Below are 23,720 nucleotides of genomic sequence, written 5' to 3'. Positions count from 1 at the left end.
CACCCATGACAGGGTCCGGACACACTGTGGGATCCCACACACTCCTGACATGGTCCTGACACACTGTGAGACCCCACAGGCTCCAAAAGGATCCTGACACATTGTGAGACCCCACACACCCAGGATAGGGTCCTGAGAGACTGTGAGATCCGACACACCCCTGAGAGGGTCCTAACACACTGTGAGACCCCACAGGCCCCAAAAGGGTCCTGACACATTGTGAGACGGCACACACACCTGACAGGGTTCAGAAACACTGTGGGACCCCACTCACACCTGAGGGGTCCTGACACACTGTGAGACGCCACACACCCCTGACAGGGTCCTGACACACATTGCGATCCCAGACCCATCTGTGTCCAGACAACCAGTGAGACCCCACACACACCTGGCAGGGTCCAGGCACACTGTGAGACCCCACACAGCCCAGGCAGGGTCCTGACACATTGTGAGACCCCACAGACAACTGACAGGGTCATGACGCGCTGTGAGACGCCACGCACCCCTGACAAAGCCCTGACACATTGTCAGACGCCACACACCTCTGACGGGGACCTGACACACTGTGAGACCCCACACACCCCTGACAGGGTCCTAACACACTGTGAGACCCCACACACCCCTGACAGGGTCCTGACACACATTGCGATCCCACACACCTGTAACAGGACACTGACACACTGTGATACCCCACACACCCCTAACAGGACCCTGACACACTATGAGACGCCACACACCCCTAACAGGACACTGACACACTGTGATACCCCACACACCCCTAACAGGACCCTGACACACTGTGAGACCCCACACACCCCTAACAGGACCCTGACACAGTGTGAGACCCAAACAAACCTTTGACAGGTACCTGACACAGTGTGAGACGCCGCACAGCCCTGACAGGGTCGGGACACGCTGTGAGACCGTACACACCCTGGATAGGGTCCTGACACACTGTGAGACCCGAGACACCCCAAAAGGGTCCTGACACACTGTGAGACCCCACACACCCCTGACAGGTTTATGACACAGTGTGAGACTCCACACACACCGGACAGGGTCCTGACACACTGTAAGACCCCACACACCCCTGACAGGGACGTGACGTACTGTGAGACGCCACACACTCCTGACAGCGTCCTGGCACACATTGCGATCCCACACACATCTCAGAGTGTTCTGACACACAGTGAGACCCCACACACCCACGACCAGATCCTGAAACACTGTGAAACCCCACAAACCACTCACGGTGTCCTGGCATGCATTAAGATCCCACACACACCTGAGAGGGTCCAGACACACCGTGAAACCTAACACACCCCTGACAGCGACCTGACCCACTGTGGACGCCACACACACCTGACAGGGTCCTGACACACATTGCGATCCCACACACGCCTGGCAGGGTCCTGACACAAATTGCGATCCCACACAACCCTAGCAGGGTCCTGACGCACTGTGAGACCCCACACACCCTGGATAGGGTCCTGACACACTACGAGACCGAACACACACCTGACAGGGTCCTGACACATATTGCAATCCCACATACCCCTGGCAGGTTCCTGACGCACTGTGAGACCCCACACACTCTGGATAGGTTCCTGACACACTGTGAGACCCCAAACAACCCAGGCAGGGTTCTGACACACTGTGAGACCCCACAGGCCCCTAACAGGGACCTGTCACACTGTGAGACCCCACAAACCACTGACAGGGTCCTGACACACTGTGACACCACACACACCCCTGATAGGATCGTGACACACCACACGACACCACACACACATGAAAGGGTCCTGACAAACTGTGAGACCCCACACATCCATGGAACGGTCCTGACACACTGTGAGACTGCACACACCCCTGACAGGGCCCTGACACACTGTCAGACCCCACACACCCCTGACAGGGCCCTGACACACTGTCAGACCCCACACACCTCTGACGGGGACCTGACACACTGTGAGACCCTACACACCCGTGACAGGGTGCTGACACACAGCGAGACCCTACACACCCCTGACAGGGTCCGGACACACTGTGGGATCCCGCACACTCCTGACATAGTCCTGACACACTGTGAGACCCCACACCCCCCAAAAGGGTCCTGACACATTGTGAGATGGCACACACGCCTGACAGGGCCCTGACACACTGTCAGACCCCAGACACCTCTGACGGTGACCTGACACACTGTGAGACCCTACACACCCCTGACAGGGTGCTGACACACTCTGAGACCCCACAGGCCCCAAAAGGGTCCTTCACATTGTGAGACGGCACACACGCCTGACAGGGTTCAGAAACACTGTGGGACCCCACTCACACCTGAGGGGTCCTGACACACTGTGAGATGCCACACACCCCTGACAGGGTCCTGACACACAGCGACACCCTACACACACATGACAGGGTCCGGACACTCTGTGGGATCCCACACACTCCTGACATGGTCCTGACACACTGTGAGAACCCACAGGCCCCAAAAGGGTCCTGACACATTGTGAAACGGCACACACGCCTGACAGGGTTCAGAAACACTGTGGGACCCCACTCACACATGAGGGGTCCTGACACACTGTGAGACGCCACACACACCTGACAGGGTCCAGAGACACTGTGAGACCCCACACACCCCTAACAGGGTCCTGACACCCTGTGAGACCCCACACACTATTGACACGGTCCTGACACACTGTGAAACCCCATATACCTCTGACAAGGTCCTGTCATACTGTGAGACCCCACAAACCACTGACAGGGTCCTGACCCACTGTGAGACCACACACACCCCTGACAGGATCGTGACCCACCACACGACACCACACACATATGAAAGGGTCCTGACACGCTGTGAGACCCCACACACCCCTGGCACGGTCCTGACACACTGTGAGACTGCACACACCCCTGACAGGGCCCTGACGCATTGTCAGACCCCACCACCTCTGACGAGGACCTGACACACTGTGAGACCCTACACACCCCTGACAGGGCCCTGACGCATTGTCAGACCCCACACACCTCTGACGAGGACCTGACACACTGTGAGACCCTACACACCCCTGACAGGGTGCTGACACACTGTGAGACCCCACAGACTCCAAATGTGTTCTGACACATTGTGAGATGGCACACATGCCTGACAGGGTTCAGAAACACTGTGGGACCCCACACACCCCTGACAGCGACCTGACCCACGGTGGACGCCACACACACCTGACAGGGTCCTGATACACATTGCGATCCCACACAACCCTGGCAGGGTCCTGACACACTGTGAGACCTCAAACAACCCTGACAGCGTCCTGACACACTGTGAGACGCTACACACAACTGACAGGGTCCTGACACACATTGAGATCCCACACACACTTAGGAGTCTCCTGACACACTGTGAGACCGCCCCCCCACCCCCGACAGGGTCCTCACACACTGTGAGACTCCACACACACCAGACAGGGTGCGGACACACTGTGAGACCCCACATACCCTGGATAGGTTCCTGACAGACTGTGAGAATAGACACACCCCTGAGAGGGTTCTGACACACTGTGAGACCCCACAGGCCCCAAAAGAGTCCTGACACACTGTAAGACCCCACACACACCTGACAGGGACTTGACACACTGTGAGACGCCACACACTCCTGACAGCGTCCTGACACACAATGCGATCCGACACACATCTGAGAGTGTTCTGACACACAGTGAGGCCCCACACACCCACGACCAGATTCTGACACACAATGAAACCCCACAAACCACTCACGGTGTCCTGACACACTGTGAAACCCCACACAACCCTGGCAGGGTCCTGACCCACTGTAGACGCCACACACACCTGACAGGGTCCTGACACACACTGCGATCCCACATACCCCTGGCAGGGTCCTGACGCACTATGAGACCCCATACACCCCTGACAGGGTCCTGACACACTGTGAGACCCCACACACCCCAAAAGGTTCCTGACACATTGTGAGACACCACACACCCAGGATAGGGTCCTGACAGACTATGAGATCCGACACACCCCTGAGGGGGTCCAAACATACTGTGAGACCCCACAGGCCCCAAAAGGGTCCTGACACATTGTGAGACAGCACACATGCCTGACAGGGTTGAGAAACACTGTGGGACCCAACACACCCCAGAGGGGTCCTGACACATTGTGGACGCCACACACACCTGACAGGGTCCTGACGCACTGTGAGACGCCACACATCCCTGACAGGGACGTGACGCACTGTGAGACCCCAGACATCCCTGGCACGGTCCTGACACATTGTGAGACCACACACACAACTGACAGACAGGTTCCTGACACACTGTGAGACCCACACACCCTGGATATGGTCCTGACAGACTGTGAGATCCAACACACTCCTGAGAGGGTCCTGACACTCTGTGAGATCCCACGTACCCCTGACAGGGCCCCGACACATTGTCAGACCCCACACACCTCTGACGGGGACCTGAGACACTGTGAGATTCCACGCACCCCTCACAGTGTCCGGACACACTGTGGGACCCCACACACTCCTGACATGGTCCTGACACACTGTGAGACCCCACAGGCCCCAAAAGGGTCCTGACACATTGTGAGACGGCACACATGCCTGACAGGGTTCAGAAACACTGTGGGACCCCACTCACCCCAGAGGGGTCCTGACACACTGTGAGACACCACACACCCCAAAAGGGTCCTGACACACTGTGAGACCCCACAGGCCCCAAAAAGGTCCTGACACATGTGAGACCGCACACACCCCTGACAGGGTTCAGAAACGCTGTGAGACCCCCCACACCCCAGAAGGGACATGACGCACTGTCAGACGCCACACACCCCTGACAGGGACATGACGCACTGTGAGACGCCACATAACCCTGACAGGGTCCTGACACACATTGTGATCCCACACACATCAGTGTCCAGACAACCAGTGAGACCCCACACACCCCGGCACAGCTCCTGACACACTGTGAGACCCCTCCCACCCCTGACAGGCTCCTGAAAACTGTGAGACCCCACACAACCCTGACACAGTCCTGACACACTGTGAGACCACACACACCCCTCACAGGATCGTGACACACTACGCGACACCACACACACATGAAAGAGTCCGGACACACTGTGAGACCCCACACACCCCTGGCACGGTCCTGACACACTGTGCGACCCCACGCACCCTTGACAGGGCCCTGACACATTGTCAGACCCCACACACCTCTGACGGGGACCTGACACACTGTGAGACCCTACACACCCCTGACAGGGTGCTGATACACAGCGAGACCCTACACACTCCTGACAGGGTCCGGACACACTGTGAGACCCCACACACTCCTGACATGGTCCTGACAAACTGTGAGACCCCACATACCCCGGACAGGGTCCTATAGAAAATAGACAAGAGACATTAGATGCAGGAGTAGGCCATTCGACCCTTCGAGCCTGAACCGCCATTCACTGTGATCATGGCTGATCATCCACAATCAGAATCCAGTTCCTGCCTTATCACGTAACCTTTGATTCCACTATCTTTAAGAGCTCTATCCATCTCTTTCTAAAAAACATCCAGAGACTTGGCCTCCACTGCCTTCTGGGGCAGAGCATTCAATATATCCGCCACTCTCTGAGTGAAAAAGTTTTTCCTCAACTCCATTCTAAATGGCCTACCCTTTATTCTTAAACTCTGGCCTTTGGTTCCGGACTCACCCATCAGCGGGAACATGCTTCCTGCCTCCAGCATGTTCAATCCCTTAATAATCTTATATGTTTCAATAAGATCCCCTCTCAGGCTTCTAAATTCCAGAGTATACAGGCCCAGTCGCTCCAATCTTTCGACATATGACAGTCCCGCCATCCCGGGAATTAACCTTGTGAACCTACGCTGCACTCCCTCAATAGCAAGAATGTCCTTCCTCAAATTTGGAGACCAAAACGGCACACAGTACTCCAGGTGTGGTCTCACCAGGGCCCTGTACAGCTGCAGAAGGACTTCTTTGCTCTAATACTCAATTCCCCTTGTTATGAAGGCCAGCATGCCATTAGCTTTCTTCACTGCCTGCTGTACTTGCATGCTTACTTTCACACTGATGACACTCTGTGAGACCCCACACACCCCTGACAGGGTCCAAGCACTCTGTGAGATCCCCACACCCTTGAAAGGATCTTGACACACGGTGAGACCTGACATACCCCTGACAGTGTCGTGACACACTGTGAGACCCCAAACACACCCGACAGGTTCCTGACAAACTGTGAGACCCCACACACCCGAGACAGGGTCCTGACACACTGTGAGACCCCACACACCCCTGACAGGGTCAGGACAAGCTGTGACGCCCCACACACACCTGACAGGACACTGACACACTGTGAGACTCCACACACACCTGACAGGACACTGACACACTGTGAGACCTCACACACACCTGACAGGACACTGACACACTGTGAGACCCCAGACACCCCTGACAGGGTACAGAAACACTGTGAGACCCCAAACACCCTGACAGGGTCCTGACGAACTGTGATACACACACACCGCTCACAGGGTCCTGGCACACTGTGAGACTCCACACACCCCTGACAATGCCCTGTCACATTGTCAGACCCCACACACTACTGACAGGGTTCTGACACACTGTGAGACCCCCCACACAACTGACAGGGTCCTGACACAGATTGCGATCCCACACACACCTGGCAGGGTCCTGATACAAATTGCGATCCCACACAACCCTAGCAGGTTCCTGACGCACTCTGAGACCCCACACACCCTGGATAGGGTCCTGACACACTACGAGACCGCACACACACCTGACAGGGTCCTGACACATATTGCAATCCCACATACCCCTGGCAGGGTCCTGACGCACTGTGAGACCCCACACACTCTGGATAGGTTCCTGACACACTGTGAGACCCCAAACAACCCAGGCAGGGTTCTGACACACTGTGAGACCCCACAGGCCCCTAACAGGGACCTGTCACACTGTGAGACCCCACAAACCACCGACAGGGTCCTGACACACTGTGAGACCACACGCACCCCTGATAGGATCGTGACACACCACACGACACCACACACACATGAAAGGGTTCTGACACACTGTCAGACCCCACACACCTCTGACGGTGACCTGACACACTGTGAGACCCTACACACCCCTGACAGGGTGCTGACACACAGCGAGACCCTACACACCCCTGACAGGGCCCTGACACACTGTGAGACCCCACACACCCCTGACAGGGTCCGGACACACTGTGGGATCCCGCACACTCCTGACATGGTCCTGACACACTGTGAGACCCCAAAGGCCCCAAAAGGCTCCTGACACATTGTGAAACGGCACACACGCCTGACAGGGTTCAGAAACACTGTGGGACCCCACTCACCCCTGAGGGGTCCTGACACACTGTGAGACCCTACACTCCCCTGACAGGGCCCTGACGCATTGTCAGACACCACCACCTCTGACGAGGACCTGACACACTGTGAGACCCTACACACCCCTGACAGGGCCCTGACGCATTGTCAGACCCCACACACCTCTGACGAGGACCTGACACACTGTGAGACCCTACACACCCCTGACAGGGTGCTGACACACAGCGAGACCCTACACACCGCTGACATGGTCCTGACACACTGTGAGACCCCACAGACCCCAAATGTGTTCTGACACATTGTGAGATGGCACACATGCCTGACAGGGTTCAGAAACACTGTGGGACCCCACACACCCCTGACAGCGACCTGACCCACGGTGGACGCCACACACACCTGACAGGGTCCTGATACACATTGCGATCCCACACAATCCTGGCAGGGTCCTGACACACTGTGAGACCTCAAACAACCCTGACGGCGACCTGACACACTGTGAGACGCTACACACAACTGACAGGGTCCTGACACACATTGAGATCCCACACACACTTAGGAGGATCCTGACACACTGTGAGACCGCCCCCCCCACCCCCGACAGGGTCCTCACACACTGTGAGACCCCACACACACCTGGCAGGGTCCAGACACAGTGTGAGACCCCACACACTATTGACAGTGTCCTGTCACACTGTGGACCCCGCAGACACCTGACAGGGACCTGACGCACTGTGAGACTCCACACACACCAGACAGGGTCCTGACACACTGTGAGACCCCACATACCCTAGATAGGTTCCTGACAGACTGTGAGAATAGACACACCCCTGAGAGGGTTCTGACACACTGTGAGACCCCACAGGCCCCAAAAGGGTCCTGACACATTGTGAGACAGCACACATGCCTGACAGGGTTGAGAAACACTGTGGGACCCCACACACCCCAGAGGGGTCCTGACACATTGTGGACGCCACACACACCTGACAGGGTCCTGACGCACTGTGAGACGCCACACATCCCTGACAGGGACATGACGCACTGTGAGACCCCACACATTCCTGGCACGGTCCTGACACACTGTGAGACCACACACACAACTGACAGACAGGTTCCTGACACACTGTGAGACCACACACACCCCTGACGGGGACCTGACACACTATGAGACCCTACACACCCCTGACAGGGTCCGGACACACTGTGAGACCCCACACACTCCTGTAATGGTCCTGACAAACTGTGAGACCCCACATACCCCGGACAGGGTCCTATAGAAAATAGACAAGAGACATTAGATGCAGGAGTAGGCCATTCGACCCTTCGAGCCTGAACCACCATTCACTGTGATCATGGCTGATCATCCACAATCAGAATCCAGTTCCTGCCTTATCACGTAACCTTTGATTCCACTATCTTTAAGAGCTCTATCCATCTCTTTCTTGAAAGCATCCAGAGACTTTGCCTCCACAGCCTTCCGGTGCAGAGCGTTCAATATATCCGCCACTCTCTGGGTGAAAAAGTTTTTCCTCAACTCCGTTCTAAATGGCCTATCCCTTATTCTTAAACTGTGGCCTCTGGTTCTGGACTCACCCATCAGCAGGAACATGTTTCCTGCCTCCAGCATGTCCAATCCCTTAATAATCTTATATGTTTCAATAAGATCCCCTCTCAGGCTTCTAAATTCCAGAGTATACAGGCCCAGTCGCTCCAATCTTTCGACATATGACAGTCCCGCCATCCCGGGAATTAACCTTGTGAACCTACGCTGCACTCCCTCAATAGCAAGAATGTCCTTCCTCAAATTTGGAGACCAAAACTGCACACAGTACTCCAGGTGTGGTCTCACCAGGGCCCTGTACAACTGCAGAAGGACTTCTTTGCTCTAATACTCAATTCCCCTTGTTATGAAGGCCAGCATGCCATTAGCTTGCTTCGCTGCCTGCTGTACTTGCATGCTTACTTTCACACTGATGACACTCTGTGAGACCCCACACACCCCTTACAGGACCCTGATACACTGTGAGACCCCACACACCCCTTACAGGACCCTGATACACTGTGAGACCCCACACACCCCTTACAGGACCCTGACACACTGTGAGACCCCACACACCCCTGACAGGATCCTGACACACTGTGAGACCACACACACAACTGACAGACAGGTTCCTGACACACTGTGAGACCCACACACCCTGGATATGGTCCTGACAGACTGTGAGATCCAACACACTCCTGAGAGGGTCCTGACACTCTGTGAGATCCCACGTACCCCTGACAGGGCCCCGACACATTGTCAGACCCCACACACCTCTGACGGGGACCTGACACACTGTGAGATTCCACGCACCCCTCACAGTGTCCGGACACACTGTGGGACCCCACACACTCCTGACATGGTCCTGACACACTGTGAGACCCCACAGGCCCCAAAAGGGTCCTGACACATTGTGAGACGGCACACATGCCTGACAGGGTTCAGAAACACTGTGGGACCCCACTCACCCCAGAGGGGTCCTGACACACTGTGAGACACCACACACCCCAAAAGGGTCCTGACACACTGTGAGACCCCACAGGCCCCAAAAAGGTCCTGACACATGTGAGACCGCACACACCCCTGACAGGGTTCAGAAACGCTGTGAGACCCCCCACACCCCAGAAGGGACATGACGCACTGTCAGACGCCACACACCCCTGACAGGGACATGACGCACTGTGAGACGCCACATAACCCTGACAGGGTCCTGACACACATTGTGATCCCACACACATCAGTGTCCAGACAACCAGTGAGACCCCACACACCCCGGCACAGCTCCTGACACACTGTGAGACCCCTCCCACCCCTGACAGGCTCCTGAAAACTGTGAGACCCCACACAACCCTGACACAGTCCTGACACACTGTGAGACCACACACACCCCTCACAGGATCGTGACACACTACGCGACACCACACACACATGAAAGAGTCCGGACACACTGTGAGACCCCACACACCCCTGGCACGGTCCTGACACACTGTGCGACCCCACGCACCCTTGACAGGGCCCTGACACATTGTCAGACCCCACACACCTCTGACGGGGACCTGACACACTGTGAGACCCTACACACCCCTAAGAGGATCCTGACACACGGTGAGACCGCACACACCCCTGACAGAGTCCTGACACAGTGTGAGACCCCACACACCCCTGACAGGGACCTGACACAGTGTGAGACCCCACACACCCCTAAGAGGATCCTGACACACGGTGAGACCCCACACACCCCTAAGAGGGTCCTGACACACTGTGAGACCCCACACACCCCTGACATAGTCCTGACATACTGTGAGACCCCACACACACCTGACAGGGACCTGACACATTGTGAGACGCCGCACACACCTGACAGAGTCGGGACACACTGTGAGACCGTACACACCCTGGATAGGGTCCTGACACACTGTGAGACCCGACACACCCCAAAAGGGTCCTGACACACTGTGAGACCCCACACACTCTGGATAGGTTCCTGACACACTGTGAGACCCCAAACAACCCAGGCAGGGTCCTGACACACTGTGAGACCCCACACACCCCTGACAGGTTTATGACACAGTGTGAGACTCCACACACACCAGACAGGGTCCTGACACACTGTAAGACCCCACACACCCCTGACAGGGACGTGACGTATTGTGAGACGCCACACACTCCTGACAGCGTCCTGGCACACATTGCGATCCCACACACATCTCAGAGTGTTCTGACACACAGTGAGACCCCACACACCCACGACCAGATCCTGACACACTGTGAAACCCCACAAACCACTCACGGTGTCCTGACATGCATTAAGATCCCACACACACCTGAGAGGGTCCAGACACACCATGAAACCTAACACACCCCTGACAGCGACCTGACCCACTGTGGACGCCACGCACACCTGACAGGGTCCTGACACACATTGCGATCCCACACACGCCTGGCAGAGTCCTGACACAAATTGCGATCCCACACAACCCTAGCAGGGTCCTGACGCACTCTGAGACCCCACACACCCTGGATAGGGTCCTGACACACTACGAGACCGCACACACACCTGACAGGGTCCTGACACACATTGTGACCCCACACACGCCTGGCAGAGTCCTGACACAAATTGCGATCCCACACAACCCTAGCAGGGTCCTGACGCACTGTGAGACCCCACACACCCTGGATAGGGTCCTGACACACTACGAGACCGCACACACACCTGACAGGGTCCTGACACATATTGCAATCCCACATACCCCTGGCAGGGTCCTGACGCACTGTGAGACCCCACACACTCTGGATAGGTTCCTGACACACTGTGAGACCCCAAACAACCCAGGCAGGGTTCTGACACACTGTGAGACCCCACAGGCCCCTAACAGGGACCTGTCACACTGTGAGACCCCACAAACCACCGACAGGGTCCTGACACACTGTGAGACCACACACACCCCTGATAGGATCGTGACACACCACACGACACCACACACACATGAAAGGGTTCTGACACACTGTCAGACCCCACACACCTCTGACGGTGACCTGACACACTGTGAGACCCTACACACCCCTGACAGGGTGCTGACACACAGCGAGACCCTACACACCCCTGACAGGGCCCTGACACACTGTGAGACCCCACACACCCCTGACAGGGTCCGGACACACTGTGGGATCCCGCACACTCCTGACATGGTCCTGACACACTGTGAGACCCCAAAGGCCCCAAAAGGCTCCTGACACATTGTGAAACGGCACACACGCCTGACAGGGTTCAGAAACACTGTGGGACCCCACTCACCCCTGAGGGGTCCTGACACACTGTGAGACCCTACACTCCCCTGACAGGGCCCTGACGCATTGTCAGACACCACCACCTCTGACGAGGACCTGACACACTGTGAGACCCTACACACCCCTGACAGGGCCCTGACGCATTGTCAGACCCCACACACCTCTGACGAGGACCTGACACACTGTGAGACCCTACACACCCCTGACAGGGTGCTGACACACAGCGAGACCCTACACACCGCTGACATGGTCCTGACACACTGTGAGACCCCACAGACCCCAAATGTGTTCTGACACATTGTGAGATGGCACACATGCCTGACAGGGTTCAGAAACACTGTGGGACCCCACACACCCCTGACAGCGACCTGACCCACGGTGGACGCCACACACACCTGACAGGGTCCTGATACACATTGCGATCCCACACAATCCTGGCAGGGTCCTGACACACTGTGAGACCTCAAACAACCCTGACGGCGACCTGACACACTGTGAGACGCTACACACAACTGACAGGGTCCTGACACACATTGAGATCCCACACACACTTAGGAGTCTCCTGACACACTGTGAGACCGCCCCCCCACCCCCGACAGGGTCCTCACACACTGTGAGACCCCACACACACCTGGCAGGGTCCAGACACAGTGTGAGACCCCACACACTATTGACAGTGTCCTGTCACACTGTGGACCCCGCAGACACCTGACAGGGACCTGACGCACTGTGAGACTCCACACACACCAGACAGGGTCCTGACACACTGTGAGACCCCACATACCCTAGATAGGTTCCTGACAGACTGTGAGAATAGACACACCCCTGAGAGGGTTCTGACACACTGTGAGACCCCACAGGCCCCAAAAGGGTCCTGACACATTGTGAGACAGCACACATGCCTGACAGGGTTGAGAAACACTGTGGGACCCCACACACCCCAGAGGGGTCCTGACACATTGTGGACGCCACACACACCTGACAGGGTCCTGACGCACTGTGAGACGCCACACATCCCTGACAGGGACATGACGCACTGTGAGACTCCACACATTCCTGGCACGGTCCTGACACACTGTGAGACCACACACACAACTGACAGACAGGTTCCTGACACACTGTGAGACCACACACACCCCTGACGGGGACCTGACACACTATGAGACCCTACACACCCCTGACAGGGTCCGGACACACTGTGAGACCCCACACACTCCTGTAATGGTCCTGACAAACTGTGAGACCCCACATACCCCGGACAGGGTCCTATAGAAAATAGACAAGAGACATTAGGTGTAGGAGTAGGCCATTCGACCCTTCGAGCCTGAACCGCCATTCACTGTGATCATGGCTGATCATCCACAATCAGAATCCAGTTCCTGCCTTATCACGTAACCTTTGATTCCACTATCTTTAAGAGCTCTATCCATCTCTTTCTTGAAAGCATCCAGAGACTTTGCCTCCACAGCCTTCCGGTGCAGAGCGTTCAATATATCCGCCACTCTCTGGGTGAAAAAGTTTTTCCTCAACTCCGTTCTAAATGGCCTATCCCTTATTCTTAAACTGTGGCCTTTGGTTCCGGACTCACCCATCAGCAGGAACATGTTTCCTGCCTCCAGCATGTCCAATCCCTTAATAATCTTATATGTTTCAATAAGATCCCCTCTCAGGCTTCTAAATTCCAGAGTATACAGGCCCAGTCGCTCCAATCTTTCGACATATGACAGTCCCGCCATCCCGGGAATTAACCTTGTGAACCTACGCTGCACTCCCTCAATAGCAAGAATGTCCTTCCTCAAATTTGGAGACCAAAACTGCACACAGTACTCCAGGTGTGGTCTCACCAGGGCCCTGTACAACTGCAGAAGGACTTCTTTGCTCTAATACTCAATTCCCCTTGTTATGAAGGCCAGCATGCCATTAGCTTGCTTCGCTGCCTGCTGTACTTGCATGCTTACTTTCACACTGATGACACTCTGTGAGACCCCACACACCCCTTACAGGACCCTGATACACTGTGAGACCCCACACACCCCTGACAGGACCCTGACACACTGTGAGACCCCACACACCCCTGACAGGGTCCTGACACACTGTGAGACCCCACACACCCCTGACAGCAACCTGACACATTGTGAGATGCCACACACACGTGAGAGGGTCCTGACACACTGTGATACCTCACACACACCCGAGAGGGTGATGACGCACTGTGAGACCCCACACACTCCCGACAGGGTCCTGACACACTGTGAGACCCCAGATACTATTGACACAGTCCAGACACACTGTGAGACCCCACACACACCTGACAGGGTGCTGACACACAGTGCGATCCCACACACATCTGAGAGGGTTCTGGCACACTGTGAGACCCCACACACCACTCAGAGTGTTCTGACACACTGTGAAACACCACACAACCCTGGCAGGGTCCTGACACACTGAGACCCCACACACCTCTGACAAGGACCTGACACACTGTGAGACACTGCGCACACCCCTGGCAGGGTCCTGACACACTACGAGACCCCACACACCCCTGACAGCAACCTGACACATTGTGAGATGCCACACTCACGTGAGAGGGTCCTGACACAGATTGAGATCCCACACACATCTGAGAGGCTCCTGACACACTGTGAGACCACCCCTGACAGTTATCTGACACACTGTGAGACCCCACACACCCCTGACAGGGTCCTGACACACTGTGAGACCCCACACACCCCTGACAGGGTCCTGACAAACTGTGAGACCCCAGACACTATTGACACAGTCCAGACACACTGTGAGACCCCACACACACCTGACAGGGTGCTGACACACAGTGCGATCCCACACACATCTGAGAGGGTTCTGGCACACTGTGAGACCCCACAAACCACTCACAGTGTTCTGACACACTGTGAAACACCACACAACCCTGGCAGGGTCCTGACACACTGTGAGACCCCACACACCTCTGACAAGGACCTGACACACTGTGAGACACTGCACACACCCCTGGCAGGGTCCTGACACACTGTGCGACCCCACACACCCCTGACAGGATCCTGACACACTGTGCGACCCCACACACCCCTGGCAGGGTCCTGACACACTGTGCGACCCCACACACCCCTGACAGGATCCTGACACACTGTGAGACCCCACACACCCCTGGCAGGGTCCTGACACACTGTGAGACCCCACACACCCCTGACAGGGTCCTGACATACTGTGAAACCCCACACACCCCTGGCACTGTCCAGTCAAACTGTAAGACCCCACACCCCCATGACAGCGTCCTGTCACACTGTGAGACTGCACACACCCCTGACAGGCTCAGGAAATGCTGTGAGATGCCACACACGCCTGAGAGGGCCCTGACACACTGTGAGACCTCACACAACCCGACAGGGCCCTGACACACTGTGAGACCTCACACAACCCGACAGGGTCCTGACACAGTGTGAGACCCCACACACCCCTGACAGGGTCCCGACACACATTGATATCCCACACACTATTCACACGGTCCTGACACTCTGTGAGACCCCACACACACCTGAAAAGGTCCTGACACACTGTGAGACCCCACACACCCCTGGCAGGGTCCTGACACACTGTGAGACCCCACACACCCCTGACAGGGTCCTGACATACTGTGAAACCCCACACACCCCTGGCACTGTCCAGTCAAACTGTAAGACCCCACACCCCCATGACAGCGTCCTGTCACACTGTGAGACTGCACACACCCCTGACAGGCTCAGGAAATGCTGTGAGATGCCACACACGCCTGAGAGGGCCCTGACACACTGTGAGACCTCACACAACCCGACAGGGCCCTGACACACTGTGAGACCTCACACAACCCGACAGGGTCCTGACACAGTGTGAGACCCCACACACTCTGACAGGGACCTGACACATTGTGAGACGCCACACACCCCTGACAGGGTCCTGACACACATTGATATCCCACACACTATTCACACGGTCCTGACACTCTGTGAGACCCCACACACACCTGAAAAGGTCCTGACACACTGTCACACCCCACACACCACTGACAGGGACCTGACACACTTTAAGACCACACACACAACTGACAGACAGGGTCCAGACACACTGTGAGACCTCACACAACCTAGGTAGGGTCCTGACACACTGTAAGACCGCATACACCCCTGAGAGGGTCCTGACACACGGTGCGATCCCACACACCCCTGACAGGGTTCAGAAGCACTGTGAGACCCCACACACCCCAAAAGGATCCTGACACACTGTGAGATTCCCCCCCACCCCCAGAAAAGGGTCCCAACACACTGTGAGACCCCCAAACAAATCACTGGGTCCTGACACACAGTGAAACCCCACAAACCCGTGACAGCGTCCTGACAGACTGTGAGAACCCACACACCCCTGGTATGGTTCAAACACGCTGTGAGACCCCACACACAACTGACAGACAGTGTCCTGTTACACTGTGAGACCCCACACACTCCTGACAGGGACCTGACACACTGTGAGACCCCACACACACCTGAAAGGGCTCCTGACGCACTGTGAGACCCGACACACCCCAAAATGGTCCTGACACACTGTGAGATCCAACACACCCCTGACAGTGACCTGACGCACTGTGAGACGCCACACAGCCCTGACAGGGTCCTGACACACATTGCGATCCCATACACACCTGAGAGGGTTCTGACTCACTGTTAGATCCCCCACAACAGCATCCTGACACACTGTGAGACCCCCCACAACCACCACAAGATCCTGACACACTGTGAAACCGCACAAACCACTCACAGTGCCCTGACACACAGTGAAACCCCACACACCCCTGACAGGGACCTGACACACTGTGAGACCCCACACACCCGTGACAGGGTTCAGAAACACTGTGAGACCCCACACACCCCAGAGGGGTCCTGACACACTGTGAGACCACACACCCCTGACAAGGGCCTGACACACTGCGAGACCCCACACAACCCTGGCAGGGTCCTGACACACTGTGAGACCCCACACACCCCTGACAGGGTCCTGACACACTGTGAGACCCCACACACCCCTGACAGGGACCTGACACACTGTGAGACCCCACACACCCCTGACAGGGACCTGACACACTGTGAGACCCCACACAACCCTGGCAGGGTCCTGACACACTCTGAGACCCCCCACCCCAAGAAAAGGGTCCTGACACACTGTGAAACCCCGCAAACCAGTAACAGGGTCCTGACACACTGCAAAACCCCAGAAACCCGTGACAGCGTCCTGACAGACTGTGAGACCCCACACACCCCTGACAGGGTCCTGACACACTGTGAGACCGCACACACCCCTGACAGGGTCCTGACACACTGTGAGACCGCACACACCCCTGATAGTGTCCCGACGCACGGTGAAACACTGACACATTGTGGGTCCTGACACACTATGATCCCTCAAACAACCCTGAGAGGGTCCTGACACACTCTGAGACCCCACACACCCCTGACAGGCTCTTGATACACTGTGCAACCCCACACACCCCTAACAGTGTCCTGACACACTGTAAGACCCCACACACCCCTGAGAGGGACCTGACACACTGTGAGACCCCACACACCCCTGAGAGGGACCTGACACACTGTGAGACCCCACAGGCCCCAAAAGGTTCCTGACACACTGTGAGACCCCAATTAATGCAATAGCTTTGAGCTAACTCTTGTGTATTTAAATACCGAGTTCTGAGTTGAGGCATCTAACAGTTTGTTCACTGTCTGTTCCCATGGAAGATGTTCAACAGAAACACAAGGAGACTCTGCGGGCACAAACTGAAACACTGAGAGTGAACACGATCCTGATGAGGGAGAAGGTGAAGGTTTTCCAGCTGGTTGATCGATACGCTGAGCTCACGGTCATTTCTACTGTTCGAGATCGGAGACTGGTGGAACATGAGCTGCTGGCAAGAGGCAGAGACCACGAGGAGTGGAGAGAGGAACATCTCCGCAGAGAGCTGGAGAAACTCCGGACAGATCAGTTGTTCCAGAGCAGCTTTTCCCGGAGAAAATCCAAATCTGGGAGTTCGGCAACAGTGGCCGGAGTCCCGGGAATCGGGAAAACAACAATGGTACAAAAGATTGTTTATGACTGGGCCACAGGGAAAATATACCAACAATTCCAGTTTGTCTTCAGTTTCAAATTCCGGGATTTAAACACCATTGACTGTCGAATAAACCTGAAGGAACTGATTCTGGATCAGTATCCTTACTTTGGGAATATCCTGAGAGAGGTCTGGAAGAACCCAGAGGGATTGCTGTTTATATTTGATGGTTTGGATGAATTCAATGACGAAATTGATTTTGCTGACAGTCAGAGAAACACAGAACCTCGGTCCACATGCACAGATCCTGAATTCAAGTGCAAGGTGTCTGACATTGTGTACAGTTTAATCCAGCACAAGCTGCTCCCAGGGTGTTCAGTGCTGGTGACCACCCGCCCCACTGCGTTACATTTATTGGAAAAGGCAGAGATCGGTGTCATGGCTGAAATCCTGGGATTTGTTGGTGAGGAACGGAAGGAATATTTCATCAGGCATTTTGAAGATCAGATGGTGGCAGCAGCTGTTTTCAAACACGTGAAGGAGAACGAGATCCTGTACACCATGAGCTACAACCCCTCCTACTGCTGGATCCTCGCTCTGGCACTGGGCCCCTTTTTCACACAAAGAGTCAGGGACCCGCAGCGAGTTCCCAAGACCATCACCCAACTGTATTCCTACTATATTTACAACATCCTGAAAAACCACGGCCGTGAGATTGAGAACCCCCGTGATGTGTTACTCAGTCTTGGTCAGATGGCCTTCAGAGGAGTGTCCGATAAGAAGATTGTGTTCACAGATGGAGATTTGATCAACTACAATCTGCAGCCTTCCCAGTTCCTGTCCGGGTTCCTGATGGAGCTTTTGGAGAGAGAGGATTCTGCCCGGAGCGTGGTGTACACATTCCCACACCTCACCATCCAAGAGTTTGTAGCTGCAGTCGCACAATTCCTGAATCCACATCCCGGGGATATCCTGAAATTCCTCACTGAAGCCCACAGCACGACAGACGGTCGATTTGAGGTATTTCTCCGTTTTGTTGCTGGTCTCTCCAACCCAATGACAGCTCGGGGCCTGGAGGAGTTTCTGGGTCCATTTCCTCATCAAACAACCTGCCGGGTGATTGACTGGGTGAAGGAGGAGGTTAAACGCCAGAGTGCAAACACATGGAGTGAGGCTGGTAAAAGGAGCCTCCTGAACACATTGCACTACCTGTTTGAGTCTCAGAATCGTGGACTGGCTCGGGCCGCACTGGGATCTGTGGAAACACTTTCATTCAGTGGATTGACACTGACCCCGATTGACTGCGCGGTCCTGTCTCATGTCATCGGACTCTGTGATACAATAAAACACCTCGACCTGGAGAACAGCCACATTCAGAGTGAAGGAATCCAGCGGCTGGGACCCGGGCTGCACAAGTGCCGGGAGTTGGGGTAACTTGATTTATCTCTCACTCTGAACTGTGAAACTGTCCAGTTGTGTTGTTTCAATGTAAAGGGATTTGGGTAAAACTGTGATAAATACGATTGTGAAGAATTGTAACAAATGCCATCACCCTTCCTCGTGTGGGATCTCTCTTCCCCATCCCCGTTCCTCCTTCATCCCTGCCCCTCCCGACCCTCTCACTCCAGGAACACGTTTCTAACCATCGGGGAATGAGACAGGATATGTGGAGTTTACAGGGTCACACCGACAGACTAAATTACTGACATTCGGTGAATACCCTGGAGCTGGGCAGTGAGGGACATTGACAGTGATGGGAAATCCGATCAGTGATTTACTGAAGGGTTTAATGTTTCCTGAAATATCCGAGTGAGAGAAATTCCCTCAGACCCACAGTTTGAATCACTTTGTTCATCAATTTGTCTGTTTGTGTTTAGACTGAGTGGTAATGAACTGGGAGATTCAGGAGTGAAACTGGTGTCTGAGGCTCTGAGGAACCCGGAGTGTAAAATACAGAAACTGGTGTAAGTACCAGACTGTGGGAGATTGTGTTTACAGTCACTGGGTGTCTGACACTGAACATTAATGTGATCAGTAATTGTGTTACTGATAAACACTGGGGATTTGTACCGTCTCCAGTCCCTCTGTGTTCTTCACCCTCACTCTCTCTCATCCCCAGGCTGGACGATGTCGGTCTCACAGATTCTGGTGCCGAGGATCTCGTCTCCGCTCTCAGTACAAACCCATCACTGACGGAGCTGAACCTGGGTTACAATAAACTGGGAGATTCAGGAGTGAAACTGGTGTCTGCGGCTGTGAGGAACCCGGAGTGTAAAATACAGAAACTGGTGTAAGTACCAGACTGTGGGAGATTGTGTTTACAGTCACTGGGTGTCTGACACTGAACATTAATGTGATCAGTAATTGTGTTACTGATAAACACTGCGGATTTGTACCGTCTCCTGTCTCTCTGTGTCCTTCACCCTCACTCTCTCTCATCTCCAGGCTGGACCGTGTCGGTCTCACAGATTCTGGTGCCGAGGATCTCGTCTCCGCTCTCAGTACAAACCCATCACTGACGGAGCTGGACCTGGGATTAAACTCGCTGACAGACCGATCTGTCCCCGCTCTCCGCCGCCTCATACTGACCCTCCCGAGTCTGGAGCAGATCTGGTGAGTGTTTGTGTTAATGTTCAATGTGATAAAATATCAGCGGATCCGCGGGTTTTCTGGTGATATTTGTCTGCGAGTGTTGTCCCCTGTTACTGACACTGTTGTGTGATCTGTTTATTTCATCTTTATTCTCCCATCTGTTTCAGGCTGGAGGACAATCGGTTCAGTGGGACCGGGATGAAGGAACTGAGATCTCTGCAGGAACCCAGACCCGGACTGACAGTGACCGTGTGAACATCTGAATGTGTGAACATCCCCGCCCGCGGGATGCCGACAGTTTGGCCGATTCCACGCCCTCCCCTTTAACTCCCGCCCCGCCCCCCACCTTCCCCTTACCTTTAATGGCCACGCGCCAGGTTTAATTCCCAACCGTTTTTAACGGAACTAGCTTCAGGCTCGCGCTGTGCGACGCTCTCTGGTCTCCCGTGGTGACGTTTTCCGCCTCCTGTCCAGCGGCGCTGCTTCTGCCGGATGTGCGGGTTCGAGACCCCGGGGAATGACACAGACAGGAAGAGCCCGGGGGCCGGGGCTCAGTCTGGGACACCGGTGTCCCGGGGTGGGATTATCCCGGGAGTACGTAATGCTGGCTGGCCTGCTGCGTCCACGGGCAACTTTTACGTTTCATGCCGGGGAATTACACAGACAGGAAGGGCCCGATGATGGCGGGTTTTTTCTGAGACACCGGCGTGGATAACTTCACTCACATCATCTCTGAACTGATTCCAGAACCTACGGACTCACTTTCAAATAATTTACAACTCGTGTCAGTATTATTTAATATTTTATTTGCACAAATTTCCCTTCCTTTGCACGTTGCTTGTTGGTTAGTCTTTGTTTTTGTATAGTTTTTCATAAATTCTGCTATATTGATTTATTGTCCTGTAAATGACTGCAATAAAATGAATCTCGGGGTAGTATATGGTGACAAATAAGAACTTTGATAATAAACAACACGCATCAAAGTTGCTGGTGAACGCAGCAGGCCAGGCAGCATCTCTAGGAAGAGGTACAGTCGAGACCCTTCGTCAGGACTAACTGAGGGAAGAGTGAGTAAGAGATTTGAAAGTTGGAGGGGGAGATCCAAAATGATAGGAGAAGACAGGAGGGGGAGGGATGGAGCCAAGAGCTGGACAGGTGATTGGCAAAAGGGCATGAGAGGATCATGGGACAGGAGGTCCAGGGAGAAGGAAAAGGGTGAGGAGGGGGAACCCAGAGGATGGGCAAGGGGACAAAAAAGGGAAATGATAAATAAAGTCCCATCACACACTCCCGGGGTCAAACACAGCATGAAACTCCCTCTATACCATCCCATCACACACTCCCGGGGTCAAACACAGAGTGAATCTCCCACCACACCGTCCCATCACACACTCCCGGGGTCAGACACAGAGTGAATCTCCCACCACACCATCCCATCACACACTCCCGGGGTCAAACACAGAGTGAATCTCCCACCACACCGTCCCATCACACACTCTCGAGGTCAGACACAGAGTGAATCTCCCACCACACCGTCCCATCACACACTCCCGGGGTCAGACACAGCGTGAATCTCCCACCACACCGTCCCATCACACACTCCCGGGGTCAGACACAGCGTGAATCTCCCACCACACCGTCCCATCACACACTCCCGGGGTCAGACACAGCGTGAAGCTCCCTCCACACCGTCCCATCACACACTCCCGGGGTCAGACACAGCGTGAATCTCCCACCACACCATCCCATCACACACTCCCGGGGTCAGACACAGCGTGAAGCTCCCTCCACGCCGTTCCATCACACAATCCCAGTGACTCCCTTGTCCATTCGTCCCCCCCACATCCCTTCCCACCTATCTCCCACCCAGCACTAATCCTTGTAAGCGGAACAAGTGCTACACATGCCCTTACACTTCCTCCCTCACCACCATTCAGGGCCCCAGACAGTCCTTCCAGGTGAGGCGAGACTTCACCTGTGAGTCGGCTGGGGTGATATACTGCGTCCGGTGCTCCCGATGTGGCCTTCTATATATTGGCGAGACCCGACGCAGACTGGGAGACCGCTTTGCTGAACAACTAAGCCCTGTCCACCAGAGAAAGCAGGATCTCCCAGTGGCCACACATTTTAATTCCACGTCCCATTCCCATTCTGACATGTCTTTCCACGGCCTCCTCTACTGTAAAGATGAAGCCACACTCAGATTGGAGGAACAACACCTTATATTCCGTCTGGGTAGCCTCCAACCTGATGGCATGAACATTGACTTCTCTAACTTCAGTTAATGCCCCACCTCTGCTTTGTACCCCATCCCTTATTTATTATTTATTATCATTATTATTTTTCCCCATTTTTTCTCTCCCTTTTTTCTCCCTCTGTCCCTCTCACTATAGTGGGTTCACCTCCCCTTTCTTTTTCCCTAGGCCTCCTGTCCCATGACCCCCCCCCTCCTCCAACTCTGTATACCGTTTGCCAATTAACTGTCCAGCTCTTGGCCCCATCCCTCCCCCTCCCCCTCCCACTTTCCAATCTCTGACTATCTCTTCTTTAAATTAGTCCTGACGAAGGGTCTCGACCCGAAACGTCGACTGTACCTCTTCCTAGAGATGCTGCCTGGCCTGCTGTGTTCACCAGAATTTTTGTGTGTGTTCCTTGGTTAATGTGGCCGCCAGGGATGGAGTGAGACACTGACTTACAATGGTCACAGTCGCACACAGAATCTATGGCGAAGGAACATGCGGTGCCCGTGGATACAATCCCGGGATCGAGTGTCTTATTGATTATAATAACAGTATTTTAATTTGTGT

The 23,720-nt window shown here is 54.9% G+C and overlaps 1 protein-coding gene across 1 annotated transcript in view; it reads left to right on the top strand.

The window, feature by feature from the left end:
• Nucleotides 1-21,988, top strand: part of LOC140208307 (NACHT, LRR and PYD domains-containing protein 3-like) — a 78,375-nt gene extending 56,387 nt beyond the window's left edge. The window contains exons 7-11 of the mRNA XM_072276896.1: nucleotides 18,014-19,751; nucleotides 20,199-20,285; nucleotides 20,441-20,611; nucleotides 20,767-20,934; nucleotides 21,081-21,988. Coding sequence (XP_072132997.1) covers nucleotides 18,014-19,751; nucleotides 20,199-20,285; nucleotides 20,441-20,611; nucleotides 20,767-20,934; nucleotides 21,081-21,168 — 2,252 coding nt within the window. The 3' untranslated portion in view covers nucleotides 21,169-21,988. The remainder of the gene's footprint in view (nucleotides 1-18,013; nucleotides 19,752-20,198; nucleotides 20,286-20,440; nucleotides 20,612-20,766; nucleotides 20,935-21,080) is intronic.
• The last annotated feature ends 1,732 nt before the right edge of the window (nucleotides 21,989-23,720 follow it).

Source organism: Mobula birostris, chromosome 13, assembly GCF_030028105.1.
Source record: "Mobula birostris isolate sMobBir1 chromosome 13, sMobBir1.hap1, whole genome shotgun sequence".
Taxonomy (NCBI): domain Eukaryota; kingdom Metazoa; phylum Chordata; class Chondrichthyes; order Myliobatiformes; family Myliobatidae; genus Mobula; species Mobula birostris.
The sequence above is the reverse complement of the archived record's forward strand: the minus strand, read 5'-3'. Positions and strand labels throughout refer to the sequence as shown.